This window comes from Syngnathoides biaculeatus, chromosome 9, assembly GCF_019802595.1.
Source record: "Syngnathoides biaculeatus isolate LvHL_M chromosome 9, ASM1980259v1, whole genome shotgun sequence".
Classification (NCBI taxonomy): Eukaryota; Metazoa; Chordata; class Actinopteri; order Syngnathiformes; family Syngnathidae; genus Syngnathoides; species Syngnathoides biaculeatus.
Genome location: NC_084648.1, coordinates 20,295,980 through 20,312,455, shown reverse-complemented (window position 1 = coordinate 20,312,455; position 16,476 = coordinate 20,295,980). Strand labels below are relative to the sequence as shown.

The 16,476-nt window shown below is 45.1% G+C and overlaps 1 protein-coding gene and 1 long non-coding RNA gene across 3 annotated transcripts in view; one reads left to right on the top strand and one right to left on the bottom strand.

Moving 5' to 3' along the window:
• Positions 1-16,476, bottom strand: part of adgrl3.1 (adhesion G protein-coupled receptor L3.1) — a 139,618-nt gene that overhangs the window by 19,666 nt on the left and 103,476 nt on the right. For both annotated transcript variants that reach the window (XM_061831132.1, XM_061831133.1), the window contains 4 exons: positions 15,894-16,070; positions 14,412-14,621; positions 7,100-7,320; positions 1,126-1,192 (listed from right to left, as the gene is read on the bottom strand). In XM_061831132.1, coding sequence (XP_061687116.1) covers positions 1,126-1,192; positions 7,100-7,320; positions 14,412-14,621; positions 15,894-16,070 — 675 coding nt within the window. The remainder of the gene's footprint in view (positions 1-1,125; positions 1,193-7,099; positions 7,321-14,411; positions 14,622-15,893; positions 16,071-16,476) is intronic.
• On the top strand, positions 5,298-15,948 carry LOC133506723 (uncharacterized). The gene is made up of 6 exons (XR_009796587.1): positions 5,298-7,042; positions 7,118-7,323; positions 7,933-8,065; positions 14,442-14,580; positions 14,660-14,885; positions 15,857-15,948. It is a non-coding gene; the product is annotated as an uncharacterized LOC133506723 (long non-coding RNA).

Genomic DNA, 16,476 nt, shown 5'->3' with positions numbered 1-16,476 from the left:
TCAGACTTTGCAATGGTTGGCAAATTGTGCGCCGTCCCAACCATGCTCAGTTTGTTGGGTTACACTACAATTGGGAGAGTTCATTCACATATGAGGTTCGTGCGCCTACGTCGTCAAATCACGTGACTTTTGTTTACGTCGCCATATTGCCGGTCAAGCTAAGCATCGCTCAACGCTGAGTCGGTCGGAGATGACACGACACCCAGTCTTGTCCGATACCGTCAGATATTTAGAAGGTGAAAATAAACGACAGTACGTGGAAAAAATTAGATGAACTCGGCATAGAGGACCCGTATTTAATGCCGAAATTGATGTTTTTCGCCGATCAGAAATTGCACTGACTCAATCAGGAATAAATCCCACATACAGTAGTGACGGCTTTGACGGCTCGTGAACGCGGAAGCGTGTTCGGCGACACGGTGACCTTTGCCGCTAGTATTCAATACAAATACCAATATTTCAATCAGTGAACCCTGGTTTTACACAAACTCGCATTCGTTCACTATGATCGGGAAAAAAAAGAGGATGGCGTCGTCTCCACGGAACGTACACGGAAGCGATTGCGGCCACGCTTAACCTCCGTAAACCTCTGCGATAGACATTTTTTTTCTTTTTTAATATGCATTGTTCTCCAATGAGCCAACGTGGCATTATAAATACATTTTGGTAATCTGAGCTTGAGAAGAATAATTCCTAGGTGAAATGAAGCGATCGCTACCCAGGCGTGTCCGTATTTTGGTTGTGCACCGTCCATCACGTTTAATTGCCGAAATCCATCGCTATTTTCTGGTCTTTTCAGCCGGTTTTCCATAGAATGATTTCTTTGAATATCTGTCTCGTCTGTCGTGACAACCAACAGCGCAACGGGTCTCGGGGATTGTCTATATTCTCCCCCGGTTCAAGGTTTCCCCACAATGTCGAGCAGCTCTTTTTGACCGGCAATATGGCGGCGTGCAAACGGTGACGTCACGTGCACGACCTCTATTGGCAGATTTTAAATTTCGCACTTTTGACACACTTAGAGAAACCTGGGAGGAGATCTGGCAACACTTCCGCCTAACTTGCACAAACAATATGGCGGCCAACGGTGCTGAGAGTGAGCACGCGTGTGTGCGTGTATCTCACCATTATGATGAGTGTAGCAGGCCCTATAAAGCTCCAGATAAAGTATGTATCCAGTCGCAGCCAGCACCTAAAGAGAGAGGAAAGATGCAGAGGGATTAAAAGACGTCTCAGAGGGATGCTGGCTGGCAAAGATTTACCACCAGATGACAGTTTATGCATCACTCGCGTACACGCACGCACACAGACGCTCTGGAGGGAAGGGGAAGCAGTTATTTACGTGACTTTCAAATGCATCACGATAGAGGTGTAGGACACAAGGAATCGTTTGGAAATGCGACAATGACGGAGTGAAATGGAGGAAGCACACGGCTCAAACATACATCAACACGCCGAGGGTGAGCTAGCTGGCAAGAAATGATCACCTGCGATAAGTACACCGTTACGATGACCCCCCAAGGGGCACGCGAATGACGCTGCCAAACATGTATCGTCATGCGTTCAACGGAATGCGGACGTGCGAGTCGGAAGACTCGACTGCGAAGAGGCAGTCGGGGGTTGAGCGCATGTCGACGCGCAACACGCGCAGAATTACACAAAAAAACCACCCAAGCAACTCCCGTCAAATTTGAAAGTACCAAAGAAGAACTCGATCAGTTCTGGTGATCTAACTCTGTGGTTTTCTCAAACTGGGCCCCCAGAGGGTCGCCAAAATTACTTGCAATTAATCACATCATATTTTCAAATAAATGCACACGTACATATGGCAACTAAAACGACTTAAAAAGTTTCGACTTTACAATGCCCGTCCCCCATTTTGTCTTGCTAACGTGCAGAATGCTCGTCCATGTTTGTGCACCTTCGCATTTTTCGCCCTCCTTTTTAGACATTATGCCCCCAAGAAGAAAACTGCATCTTTTAGCGATGCTTCTGCATCCAAAGGAGAATCCATGACCATGGAAATGAAGCTCAAGATCATAAAAAGATCTGTGAAAGGAGAGACGCTGACGAACATCGGTCAAGAGCGAGGCTTCAGTCGGTCGACCGCGGCGACGATTATTATAGACAAAGTCCGTATTGTAGCGCACGTGAAGTGTTCCGTTCCCATGTCGGATACAGTGATCACAAAACAAGGTTCTTTGATGTTTGTTGAGATGTTCTGAATTGAGGACCAGATTAGTTCAAAATAGCGAAGCGCACACAGCCTCCCCTTCTTCTCCATCCATCTCTCAGCAGTAACGGTAAGTACAGCATCTTATTTGTTTATTTCAGTATTTTTCATTTTTTTATGCAAAGTGTTTTGACATCAATTCTGACTTTAATGGTGAAATCCGACTTAGAACACAATTCGAGTTACATCACAAGCACGGGAACTGAACTCGTTCGTAACCTGAGGACTTCCTGTAAATAAAACGGGCATTATTACACTGTAAAGCGTTGACATTCTCAAGTAGTGTTCTCTAATTTCCTGTTAATATTTAATGAAACTAAATTTGGGTAAGTCTCTATTAAACAAGGCATGAATATTGATGTTAAAACATTTAAAAGATTACGGGTTGCGTGTGGTATTTTTGGTTAATGGGCTTTGGGATTACGAGGTGCTCCTTGGATTCTCCTGTAAAATGTTCTTGCACCCAAGAAGTCTGATTTTGATAAAGATGTGCAAACAATTTTACATTTTTTTGTTGTTGTTGAACTTTTTGCCCCGGGATCAGAATGGAACGGTCCACTGAACCAACGCAGCGTTGCGCACGCAACATTTAATGCGCCACTCACCTCTCGCCGCCACCCCCTATCGCCCCCCCCCCACTCACCCGACCCCCCCACGCTGCTCCGAAATCCAACGTACGAATGCCGACGTCGCCACTTCTAAACTTTGAGGAGGAAATAGCGGCCGGGAGTCACACCTCCGCGCTAAAAAAGTTTCAGAGGAGCAAAATGGCCGACTGATTCACGGCCGGCTGCTTTTGAATTATTAATCTTTCAATTTCCACTAGGTTGGAGAGCGCTCCCCCGTTATGTGTCAGCGCATCATCCGCCATTGGCCCCCCTGCGTCAAGCCATCCGTTGCTCCCCACCTTCATTAAGGGGCGGGCGTGAGATCGGGGCGTCGGGTCGCATTTTGGGTGGAAAAAAAAGGCAAGACGTGCCATTTTCGAGGCGGCGCTTGATAAATGAGTCGCATAACTCATTTTTTTGCTTCTCCAAAAGCTACTTTACCACAACCGTAGCTGGATTTATTGTGCAATCAATCAGGTTTACGTGAAGGGACGGACGTTGAAACTTTACACGAAATAATTGGGCACAACTTCAAGAGCTGTATCAACAATTAGCCATTTAGAATATGGCTGAAATTTCTATTAAAACACAAAAGGGCAATTTCAAGCTTCACAAAGAAAATAGATTTGTTGTGCACGTTATAGAGCACGTTGCAAAAATATTGAAATTACTGACCCGTCTCATTCATTCATATCAACTGAGCACGGACGTTTCAGCAGGGGTGTGTAGACTTTATCCGTTGTGGCTCAATAAGATGCGTGATCCAGTGCAGTTACACATCGCTACCACCGCAAACAATAATCATATTTCTAAATGAATGCAGTGAAATGTTTAGGACTGTTGTACATTATAATTGCGTATATTCATAATAAACTGGATCTTTTTTGATAGTTCAGTGGTCCCTAATAAAGTGTCTGGTGAGGTGAAGAACGCCATTTTTGTCAGCATTTCATGAAATCATTTTCAGCGCAGTCAATAAATCCCGTTTGTTGTTATTGACACTTGAACTTGTGAAGCAACCCGAGTCCTATTTTGAGCTCGTGCCGAGTTTGATTTGGACGACGAATCGCGTTTTGGAGGTGGTTTGATGCTCGTTGAATTGAGGCCTTGTGATCAATTGACAGCTTCAAAGATATGATTATAACTCCGAAATAGTTCTGAAGCTTGCTGGTTTGCGATGAGACGCCGCAGCCTTTTGTAGTAATCTGCGTTTTTTTATTTGTTTACTTCATCCCTCCGTCCATTTTCCATAATTGTGCGACAAAAAGGAATCGTCTATAAAAGCTGACCCGCAATAGTACGCGGAGTCAACGTTCATCTGGAGCCCGGCAAGCAGATTCATGTTTTATTGATGAAGAGATGAAATATTGAGGTAAGTGGCATCGGTCGGTGCACCTTCAACATCGGATCGGAGCCTTCCCCCGCTTGCCCAACTTCCAGGGAGCGAGGAGCTCAACTCCGCCAACGGTCTCGGGAGCAGCGGAGCGAAAATGTGAATCATTTAACAGCTTTCTAATGTGCTGTCATTGTTCGCTGCCTGTGTGGACGCACTTATTTAGGAGAGGAGATTTTAAATGTTTAACATAAACGCGTCAAGGTTGAAAGATGCAAGATCCACGCTCGCCCCCTTCCATTTCCCGCTGCATCACAATCAGATGCGTGCGCTGCGTTTTCAGAGCCGGGCCAATTAAAAGCCTCCACGTTCAAGTTTGAGTGAAAAGTCCCGTTTAGTGTATTCAGTGAAGCCCCAAAATGATACACCATTGGCTTCAGATTTTGGCTATTCAGGGTCCAGCCCTGTCCCTATCCACCCCCCACGAATCGCGAGGGTCCACTTTAAATCTTCTGCCGGTGCGATCGGATCTTTTCCCTCTGTTAAAATGGAGGATTGAATGTTCCGGAGTGGTCCATCTTTACAAAGTTACGTAACAACTGCTTCCCTGGCATGAATATTAGCCTATGTTATTTTCTGGCTTTTTTTTGTGGATGTGGATCACATTCACATCAAAATCATGTTTTCTTTTATTGTAATTTTTCCTTTGAATCATAGGAAAAATGTTATTTTTCCTGGACTGTTATTGTGTCCAAACTGATTGTTTGAGAGCCAGTCCTCAACTTCTCACGTCGTTTGATCTTTTTTCCTGGCATTTCTGTAGATGGCTGAAATGGGATGTGCTGAATTAAGCAGGTTTATTGCCATTTGTTTGTTAGCGTAATTTCTCGAGTATAATGCGTCCTCAAGTATAATGCGCACCCCCAAAGTTGACCCCCCCCCCCCAAAAAAAAAAAAAAAAACACCCAGGAAAACCTTTCTACCAATGTACAATGCGCACCACCAATTTTCTGCTAGCCATGTGCTCAAAATATTGGGAATTATCTGCATTTGTATTATGTTAGGTTTGTACTTACTTACTTTGTACAGTACTTGTATTGTTTTTCAAAAAACTGTCCCGTACAACAATCATTAATAAGAATCTTTGTGCATGGGCTGATGTAGTTGTAATACCATCTCGGGACAGGCAACAGGACAAGTAATTGTCAGAACAGAATCCCTCAACCAACTAAAATAAATGCTCAATGATGGCATCACATTTTACTAATACCATAGATAACACATATCACAGTCTTAAATAAATAAACTATTTAACACTGCTTGACAAACACTTTTTGCATGAAATATTAGTGCATAAAACATTTGTGCATCGTGCAGTTTTTCCCCTGCATTACACATCCTTGGCCAAGACTTCCAAAGAAGCATCTGACTCATCTTCAATATGAAAAATATCCATGGTGGCTACATTTGGTGCATCTCTGTGGAACTCATCATCGATGACTTGGTCCAGTTCCGGTGCTTCCTCCGTTGAATCGTGAACAGCGGTCCAATTTCGCTCCCACATCATGTCATCCTCTGAGCCACCCGTGGCGTTTGTGAGGAAACAAAAGTTTTGGTTCCGGAGCGCAGCCTCTCACCCTCCGTTCGCTTTCAATTTAGCGTCAGGTGGCTATCGAAACAACGTGAGCTTAAAACTACGTAGGAACGAGCGTCATGGGAACATTTTTTTAAAAGCGAGAATTTCAATTATGTGCGCGCTCCTGTTTTTTTTTTGTTTTGTTTTTTTTTTTTTGCCCCATGACGCTCGTACTATGTAGTTTGCGCTCACGTTATTTTGATGCCCACCTGAAGCCATCGAGGCGCGCTATTGTTGTTTCGGACTGCGCCGCTGCTTCCGAATTGGCGGCGTCGTCGGCACGAGTGATGACATTTCTTTTAAAAGCAGCTGCACAACTAGCCGTTGTAGTCGACATTTTTTGTTTAAGTTTAAATGAAAGCAAACTCACGGGCAGTTGTTTCTGAGGTTTGGTGCAATTGCAACAAACGTGCTACGCTAACAATCGGAAAATGCAAGTTCCCCGAGGAGGTCGTAGAGCTCAGGTTGGGGGCGCACATTACCGTGATGAATAGAAATGTGTAACATAAGACATCAAATATCATATCAACATGTGTATGCATGTATTTTTCACCACTCTGTGATTGTATTTTTCGTCCATACCTAAATATACTGCCCTCTAATAACCTTTTGGAAAGATTTGCGCATTATTTTCAAGAAATTACAGTTATTTATTTATTAGTGCGTAGTTTTTAGCATTGTTTATGATTGTGGTTGTAACTGGAGTTGCGTACAGCTGCACGGCATCACGCTGACAGCGAATGTCACTAAATAGGATGTGATGTTGTATGTCATCGTAACGTGCAGCTTCCTATAACGGTGTGGCCAGCGAGCGCAGCGGCCCCTCATGAATAAAGCGGCGAGCTCTTTTCCCCGGCACGGGTCGCACACGCTGAAACTTTCATGAGCTCGACTCTCGCATGTGGCGCACGCATATGCTTCTTCCGAATGAGGGGTCGGCCGCCCTCTCCCTCGGATTCCGTTCCGCCCGCGGCTCAGTCGAGCGTGCGTTATCACGTCGTCGCGTACGTTGACGACCCCCCCCCCCCCCCCCGGGAATAAATGCGGCGCCGCGCAAAGAGGCCGAGCGTCGCGTCCACAACCGGCCGACGTTCCCACACGGTTGCAGGCAGTCGTGCTTGTCCGCGCCCCTCTTTTGACATCCTTCGCTGCATCTTGCCCGTCTCGCCCTCCCTGTAGCGACACTTCTCAAGCGCGTGCAGAATCCAGCGCCGCGGCCAAAACGACAGCAGGTCCGCCCGCCTCCCCTCCCCTCCCCTCCTCCCTCCGCCGCCCGCCGTATCGCTTACACTCGGTCGGTGCCGTAGCTCCTGTAGTCCACGGCGGCGGAGACGGCCACGATGACAGCGGGCACGCCGTACCCTGCCAAGTAGAAGTACTTCGTGCGGGAGTGCTCGCTCTCAAACACCTCCACCAGCATGATGTATAGCTGCACCCCTTCCAGGAACATCCAGGTGAAGGCTGCCAAGAAGAAGAAATGGAGCAGGGCCGCAAACACTGCGCAGGCAATCTGGTGAGGAAAAACAGGAGCGGCTTGAAATAAATCAACTCGATATTCAACATCATGGCTTCACACTCAGTTTTAAAAAAGTAAAAAAAAAAAATAAAAAACAACAACTTTGGCTGTCACACGTTTCTGAAGCAACATTTTAGCATGTAAATCAAACTGTGAGGCTCCGGAAGTCGGCTTTCCGGTCATGGAAGCGACAGGAGAGTCGAAGGCGGGCTCGATAGAAAAACACATTCGCCGCGCATTTTCACGACAATTACAGACAATGGAATCGCTCCGAGGCGCCACTAATAGCGGCGCCGTCGCTCCACGTCGACAACTTCTGAGAAAAAAAAAAAAGTGACAAAATTGAGGCGCCGAGCTGGCGCCGCCGCAGTTGATTTACAGCACACGGCGAAGAAGAGCCCAAATTATTTTTGTCATCGAAACACAAAGTTTAGCCAAAAAAAAAAAAAAAAAGGCAAAAATAAACATTTTGATGTTACATACATACAAAATAGTGCGCGTTGGAATAAAAATGAACACATTTATGTCTGGCAAATAAAATGATTAACATCTCTAAAGTTGAGCATTAAATTGACGTCTATTTTCTCTTCCGCTTTTCCTCATGAGGGTTCTGGCTGAGACGGAGAATATCTCATTTTTGGACTTTGGGCCAGAAGCGGGGCGCATCCCGGATTGGTCGCTAGCCAAGTTCCATGTTCCAGCAATAGAACCACAACCAGGAAAGCTTGCAGGCACCTCGGTAAACATTCCACAAGATGGCCGTCGTGCAGTAACCGCGACACTCGATGTGTTGATCGTTTCAGTGCAGTTTGCGTTAATTTGTTGCATATCATTAAAAATAAATCATTTAACATCGAGGACAGGTCAACCTACCTGTCATGAATAAAACTGTAAACAAATATAAGAGCTACAAGACCAGTTCTAGCACTTTGAGTACAGCAGCGACGCTGTCCGGAAATGATGCCTCCCTTTGCAAAAATATAAACTGCTGAATTTTGCACATACATTATAGATTTTGATATTTTAATGTCGTGTGGGCTAAACTATGGTTTAATAATACTACTGAATGCAAATCCTTCCATGTATGTAAAAAAAAAAACATTATTACAGCATATTCCAAGCACATTCCCTGGACAGAAATCAACATTTTTCCCCAAATAATTAAACAGAAAATGACGACTTTTCAAGCAAGGCAAACTTGGCAACCGCTTGAGCAAAGCACTCCCCAAAAATGGCCGACTTACAAATGATACGTTGCACTTGGAGGGGTAATAATAATAATAAAAAAAAAAACACATTTCCACAAAACACTATTATAGACACAAATCATCATTTACTAGTACAGTTTTGGATCGTCAAGGCATTTGCATGAATACAAAAATAGGCTAACTTTCTACTAATTACAGATAATTACAAAATATACACAATGATTGGAAGAAATGTCTGCAAAATGTAAGTTTTCAAACAGATATATTCACATTGTGGAACTTTAGTCCTTAAAAAGAAAAAAAAAAAAGATCCTTCAAATTTTTGAACAAAACCTACGCTCAGCATAACTTTGTGAATTCTTAAATAGGAAAACACAAATAATGGCACGATTTGTGCTAAGCGCGCCACCGAAGGAGCATTAAAAAAAAAAAAACACACACACACACACACATTGCGGTCGACAGCGCGTCCCGACAGATGTTGAAAACGTGAAATGAGTTTGAGAGGCAGAAGGCGTTTAAAAAGACCGGTGTGAGCAGATATGTATACAAAAAAAATCAAAAAGAGCGCAGCGTCGATGAGAACTCGCAAAGTGAAAAGGAGTCGAAAACGGCAGTAACAATCGAGGCAATAGGGCAGGGAGAAAAAAGAAAAGAAAAGAAAAGAAAAGAAAAGAAAAGAGTGGCGCTCGAGAAAAGAGGCAGACGCCAGGATGATCTGGGAGATTTGGGGCCAGCATTTCCATGGCGATCTAAAGACTCGCGCAAAGTGCGACTTTTTATAATGAAAAGCGCTTGCAGAGGGAGACAATTACCTCACGTCTGACAGACAATGAGATTAGGGAACCAGGGAGTCGCTCATTTCCATTTCTAATGACGCCACGTTCCCCCCCCCCCCCCCCCCGTCTTCTTACACACACACAAAGACCCACGCTGGTCTATTAAAAAAAAAAAAAACCAGGAAAAAGGTGTGCTGCTTATGCGGAGTCATTGGGTGTTCCTGATGGATTTGCTGGCTTAACCGGCTACAAGCAAAGTGACGCTGAAGACGTTAATGGAGGTCAACCGGTAGCCGGCGGTAATTAACCAGAGAGCGCAAAGAAGCACGCACCCATGCACGGCGGCGGCGACGGTTCGCTTCCGCAAAGGAGCACGCCACCCAAAGTCCAAATCCAAACACGTTCTCCTCCCTCCTGTTGACAACTACGGTAGAAGCCTGGCGAGCTCCAAACTTACACTGAGGACGTGTTAAAAGACGGCAGGCCCGTGTGACGGTCTGAGCGCTCCCCCGTGCTGAAAAGTCTCCTTGTGATGAGTCCGCATGCAACTCTGGGTACGTAGCAGACGCTTACTGGGAAATCCCCCGGTCTCAGAGTTCCCCTTCTCCTACAAGGAGGGAGCTCACATACGTTATAACCTAACCTCAAAACAAAAGTTGATAAAAAAGATCTACACATACATGTACGTTCGCTGTGTTCGTCTTTCCGAGACGTCCACAGCGAACACGAACACTCGGCGACAAGTTGTCGAATGGCACACGTCGAAGCATGGATGGGGATGTTTGAGACGGGCCGGAAGTTCACAAAATACACGCGCATGCGCATTAATCACAGGGAGACTTTTCGGCACCGGGAGTGCTCAGAATGTCACACCGGACAGGCGGCCCATCAGCAAATGTTTGGAAAGCACACAAGTTTATTATAGCGGTACGGAAAGTTGCACGTTTGGGTGACCTCGCTTGGAGGAATGAACCCCCTTCTTTCAGTCACAATCTCCACGGACCACCTGGGATGGAAGTAAATATGTGCCACCAGGATTTGAACTCGACATGTAAACCGATCACATTTTCAATAATTGTATTTCAGTGTAACTTTTCAATGTTAACAATTCAACCGGACACAATTCGCTGTCTGAAATTCACCGTCTGCACCACCAGGCAGGGTTACTACAGGTCAGAAGCGAATGTACAGCCAATCCAGTTCCGCTTTCTTCGTATGTGACGTCACGTGACTAGGAAAGCGTAACTGCAATTGGCTAGATGTCCGGTTCTGACCTGAAGTAACCCTGCCTGGTGGCACAGACGATGAATTTTACACAGCGAATTGTAGCAACTATTGAAAATGTGATCACATTACACATAGCGGCACATATTTACAGTAGAGCCTCGGTTCTCGGCCGCAATCCGTTCTAGAAGGCGGTTCGAAAACAGATTTGTTCGAAAACCGAATCAACCGCCGCGCGCGTTCTGTTATTTCCGGGTGTTTTTTTTTGGGCAGGTGGGAATTCACAACAGAGCGTACCTTCCATAACCTTGGACCACAAAGTCTGCCAGTGCGACACTGACCACAAAAATATGACTCGAGCTTGCGCCGTCGCCGCTTTTCCCGTAAGGGCATTTTGTTTGTTTGTTTTCAGTCGATTGATGTGCAACGCACGGATGCTGAAAAAAAGGATGCACTGTCCACTCGTGTTCTTGATCATATCTTATAAAAATAACGTAAAAAAAGGCGGGTCCAAACTCAAAAGTGGGTTGCTGACAGCCAGTAAAAAAAAAAAAAAAAAAAGAAATACATTGGTTGCGTTAATATTCACATTTTTTTTCCCCATTCGAGTCCAGAAGCGTACCGAGTTCCTGCATGGAATACAATATCAGATAAACAACAACAAATGTTACTCAATTGTGATCGAGTCACAAGTATATTCTGTAAACAAATGCGGAAGCCCAGCATCTGGCTCGCGGGAAACATGCCAGGCAACCCGCTTTTCAATCCATGTCAAACTCATAAAAAAAAAAAAAAAAAACATTAAAAAAATATATAATAATAATATATATAATATAAAAAAATATATATATGTATGTATGTTGATGTTTTCAGAACCTATTTTTAAATCCCCCCAAAAAATGCTTATTCCTTCTACAAAAGTGGGTTGTGACCACGCAACAGCAGGAAAATGGGTTGCAAACACTGACATATAACAATTAAAAATATTATTCATGATTAGTGTAGTAAAAATATGTACCGGTGGGACAAGAATCTTGAGCTTTATTTCAGTTTTGTTTTTTTTTTTGCTTTGAGAACGTTTTGTAATTATGTCCTGCATCTAAAAATCAGATACCAACAGCAAATTCTCAAAACCAGCGCAAATGATGCAATTAATATTTTGTTTGGTTTTCTTGTGACGAAAGTTCAACGTTATCTTGCCTGTCGGGTTTTTGTTTTGTTTTTGTTTCCTCGTCTACCATTCAGCTCCCCCGTCTAGTCCACGTGTGCCTCGTTGTCTCCGCAATTTGTTTAGATTTTTGGTTCATGGCGTTCTTTTAGTCCATGTTGGTCCATTGTTGTCAAATTTCATTTTCCATGTTTTGATTTTAGTTAACTTGGATTTCTTTGTGACTTTGAATGAAGCTATTTTTGGTTGATTTCGTCGTTTGTTCTGTTGGAGCTAAACCACTGGCAGCAAATGACAAACATGAGAGATTTACTATTGTTTTGCATCTCATATTTTGTTCATAAAACAGATCCGCTAATGTGAAATGGTTAAAGATCAGCTGAAGTCTTGTACGGTTTCAGTTCATGAGCCGCTAAAAAGGTGAAAACGTGTTTTTATTTCCTCTCTGCGGCAGTAAAAAGACTACCATGCCTTGCCCTGGGATTGGCTGGCAACAAGTTCAGGGTTAGCCCGCCTTCTGCGCAAAGACAGGTGGGAGGGCCTCCAGCAATCCGCGACCCTTGTGAGGATAAGAGGTTGGGAAAATGAACAGTTGGATAATGAGCGTTAGAAAAAAGCCGCTGCACGTACTGGCAACGGCAAACGAACCTACAGTCCAAATCCGAGCAATCGCGATCGCGTCGGCCGGGTCAACTGAGATCGGCGGAGGCTCGGCCGGCCTCAGCCGTCGCTAATCAACTGCACCAATACAACCGAGCCCACGCAAAGACTCCGCGCTGACATGGTGACCCACAATAATGCTCTTCAACGTGATCTCGGGTTATTTGATGTGAACCCACATTCTCAGGTTTTATATGAATATAACGAGACGAGCAGGCTCCCGCATAGGTCTCACTTACACGTTACGTATGTATCGTTTTACATCTCAAACATCCTCAATTTACACATGAAAACGGCATTGGCAAAACGTGTCTGGTTAGGCTGCATAGAGCAGCTTGTAAAATGTAGGACGAACTGCATTTCATGTATAAAGATACTTGGCAGAACAAATGGATTTTTGGGTTAAAAAAAAATGTATATATTCATACCATCCTGAGGGGGAATGACTCTTGGAAGCAAGTGAATCAGGACTCAAGCAGCGGCGGCGGCGGCGGCGGCACATTATTCCATGCAAAGGCAACGCAGTCATGTGCATATAGAGCTCGTGCACCTACGTCATCAAATCACGTGACTTTTGTTTACGTCGCCATATTGCCAGTCAAGCTAAGCGTTGCTCAATGCTAAGTCGGTCGGAGACGACACGGAAATATGTCTTATAGCGCGACGCCCAGAGTCTTGTCCGACACCGTCAGACATTTAGAAGGTGACAATAAACGCCGGTACGAGGAAAAATTTGATATATTCGGCTTAGAGGACCCGTATTTCATGCCAAAGTTGATGCTTTCGCTGGTAAGAAATTGGACCGTTAATTCACTTCCGCTTGTCCTGTCTACACGTGGATCTGGTGTGTAAGTTGTCGACATTTACACGGAAAAGTTAGAAAGTGTATAAAAGTCTGGACGCGTACAAATACTTTGTTGCTGGATCTGTTCTCAATCAGGACGGCTTGTGAATGCGGAAACGTGTTCGGCCACACGTTAAGCTTTGCCGGAATCCATCGATCTTTCCAACTTGTAGTCAATACAAATGCCAATATTTAAAGAAATGACCCCTGGTTTCACACAAACTCGCATTCATTAACTATGATTGAAAAAAAACGTACACGGAAGCGAGAGCGGCCACACATTTTTTTTTTTTTTTTTTAACATGCATTGTTCTCAAATGAGCCAACTTGGCATTATAAATACGTTTTGGTAATTTGACTGAGAAGAATAATTCCGACCTGATATGAAGCCATCGCTACACAGGTGTGTGTGTCCAAGATTGTGTAGATTGCAACTTCTGGGCCAAAATACGAAAGCTTCGCCACCCCAGCTAGATGGCGAATACGGCACGTGCGCTTTGTTGATGTTAAGTCGCTTTACACGGTTTACAAAAACGCTGTCATGCTGCTTTGATTAATTGATGGATTTCCTTGGTTTCAATTTTTTTACATTTTGTGTCATATTTTTGTGCCCCTTCTGGTGGTTCACGATTAAAATGAAATTGGCGTTATTGGGCTTTCAAATTGAATTTCGGCAACTGTACATGGCAGCCGTAGCTCATTTGTTGGGCTTTGGAACCGCAGTTTGAATCCCGCTTTCAGGATAGACTGTGGAATGGTTATTGGAGAGATGCTCGTCTGCATCCTGAATACTGCGGAGGTACCCTTGAGCCAGGCACTGAGCCCAGTTCGCCAGCTCATTTTTCACTCTCCTTTCACGCCAGTATGTGTGCGATCCGGTTCCCTGCATGCTATGCAAAACAAATATACGGCAGACTGTGGGCTGAATGTATCACATTGGGAATGTGACAATTGGGAATGATACCGTCAATAAATACACGCTATCAAAGGTATTCAACACAAAAATAAGCTCACCTCAAACGCCCAAAGTCATTTGTCTGACATAACTTCATGAAAGTGGTAAAATATCCGGTCCGGAACAAGTTACCGTTACGAATCCATAAAATCCACGATAACGGAGTCTGTGTGCAAATGTGTGGCCGAGCGAGGTCAGCAGCGGTCTTGCCCGCCGGTTCCCAACCGTATGGCGTCCCTTTTCTTACCGGCTGGTCCGCTCTGTTGATTCCGACCAGGAAGAGCGACTCAGCAATGAAGAGGCTGATGCAGAGGTTCTTGTGGATGGTGTTGCGGTCGCTCTGCAGTCCGCGGAAAAAGCAGAAGGTGAAGATGCAGATGAGCAGGCAGACCAGGGACAGCAGGATGCCCACCCAGGTGATCACATCCAGGAGCAGGTCGTGAATGCTGTCCGCTTTCTGTGAACAACACAAGCGCAAAACGGATATTCCCCCAGTTTCCATAGGCAGTCTGGCTGTGTGTCATTGAGCGTTCGGAGTCAGGGCGTTGGGAACGCGCTGCACAGGTGTTCCGTCTCTATCTATCAGTGTCCCGAGAGCCGGCGGCGGCGTGATCGATAGACTTCTGGAAGCCGCCCGCTGCGTTCGCATACGGCCGCCGAGGAAGCCGGCCCTGACAGTGACCTCTCTTTGAAAGAACGCTCGTCCTCTGGCTGAGACGGCGTGAGTCCATATGCGCGGCAGCTTATTTTTAATAGAAGACAAGAATGCACGCACACTGCGCCAAAGGTTCACCCCTAATCCGCTTGCTAACCGTTGTGGGAATAGACAAGAAAACCTTCTCCGTCGTCTCAAATTTTCGTGAAAGAGTACGCCTTGGTGACGACCTTGGTTTTTATGCCAGATACCTTATTATGAAAAATTCACCTGAATAAGACATTTTCATACAATCGAATCTATTCTGTTTAAATACCAGCAGGGGACATTTGGAAACGGAATTTTAATGCGCATCATCAAACTGATTTCCAACAGTCTAAGGTCTTAATTACAGGACATGTCTTTGGACTGCGGTGCTTCCGGTGTTGTTTTTTTCTTCCATCCAATCTGATCTGTTCAGTACCTTCAGTTCTGTTCAGTTGTGGTGGCCAATGTAACCTAAAAGGTTTAAAAAAAAAAATAAAATAAAAAATAAAATTTTGGCTAGCCCTCAACGACATCGGATTTTTCCGTTCTCTGATTGACGTGGAATGGGTCCGTAATGACCTGCACACAGCAATACATTTAATAATCTCCGAATCTAGTGTGTTTGATGTGTTTTCTTGAAATCGTTGTGTTCTGAAATATTGCATTAGGGTGTCATATCGCGGTTTTGTATAATTGTGACGTGATAGTGGTTTAAGTCAGTGCCCCTGAAAGACCAAGTACCAAATGAACGGCTCAAAAACCGACAGAAGCTCCCGCTTTTTGCTAACTTCAATAGTCACATCTCATTGAGATGAGGACATCTTAGTAGAGGTTGTCAAATCACTTGTAAAACTTTCCAAAGTACGATAACTAAGTATCGGAGTCTCGAGAGTTCTCAATCCATTTGCCAGATGTTGCGGTTCCATTCCCAATCCCTGTCCTCCCTTTATAAGATATGCGACTGCAGGCCGCGTCGCCCGCAAATCAAATGGCGTCATGATTCATTACAGAATCAAGCCGGCCGGCCCGACCCGATGCGACGCCTACCTTGACCTCCATGTGGGCCATGAGCACGGCAAAGCTGGTGAGGTGAGTGCAGGAGCAGCTGGTGTGGCTGCGATTGGTGGCCAGCAGGCGACAGTCCTGCGTGGACCAAAACCCTGTCATGGTGCGCTTGGAGTAACTCCAGAAGGAACAGTTGGGATTGAAGTTCTCTTCGGAGTGCTGGGGAAGAGGAGACGGACAAGAGCGGATTTAATGATGGCGCAGAAAGCAGCAGGCAGGTGACGGCAATAAAACTGTGCAGGAAAACATTCGGAGGACCCGCTAAACCAAACAGGTTGGGGTGCTTTGAGGTTGGAGGCTTTCAAAGAGACGAGAGGATGACTAACAGACGGCGCAGAATACGCAGCAAGTCGAGTCATGTCAAGAAGGGACACGGCAAAGGACGAACTGGTTGGCGAGTGACGGACATGCTGCCGGTACGAAAGCCGAGGAATCTGTGCTTTACCCTCCAAATGAGCCCGAAAAACCACGGAGGGTTTGGATCTGTTAATGCTGACCCACGCTGAATGTGCAGCAAGAAAGAGAAATTTTCAACACTATAGCTTGGCCAGTAATTTGTCAAAAC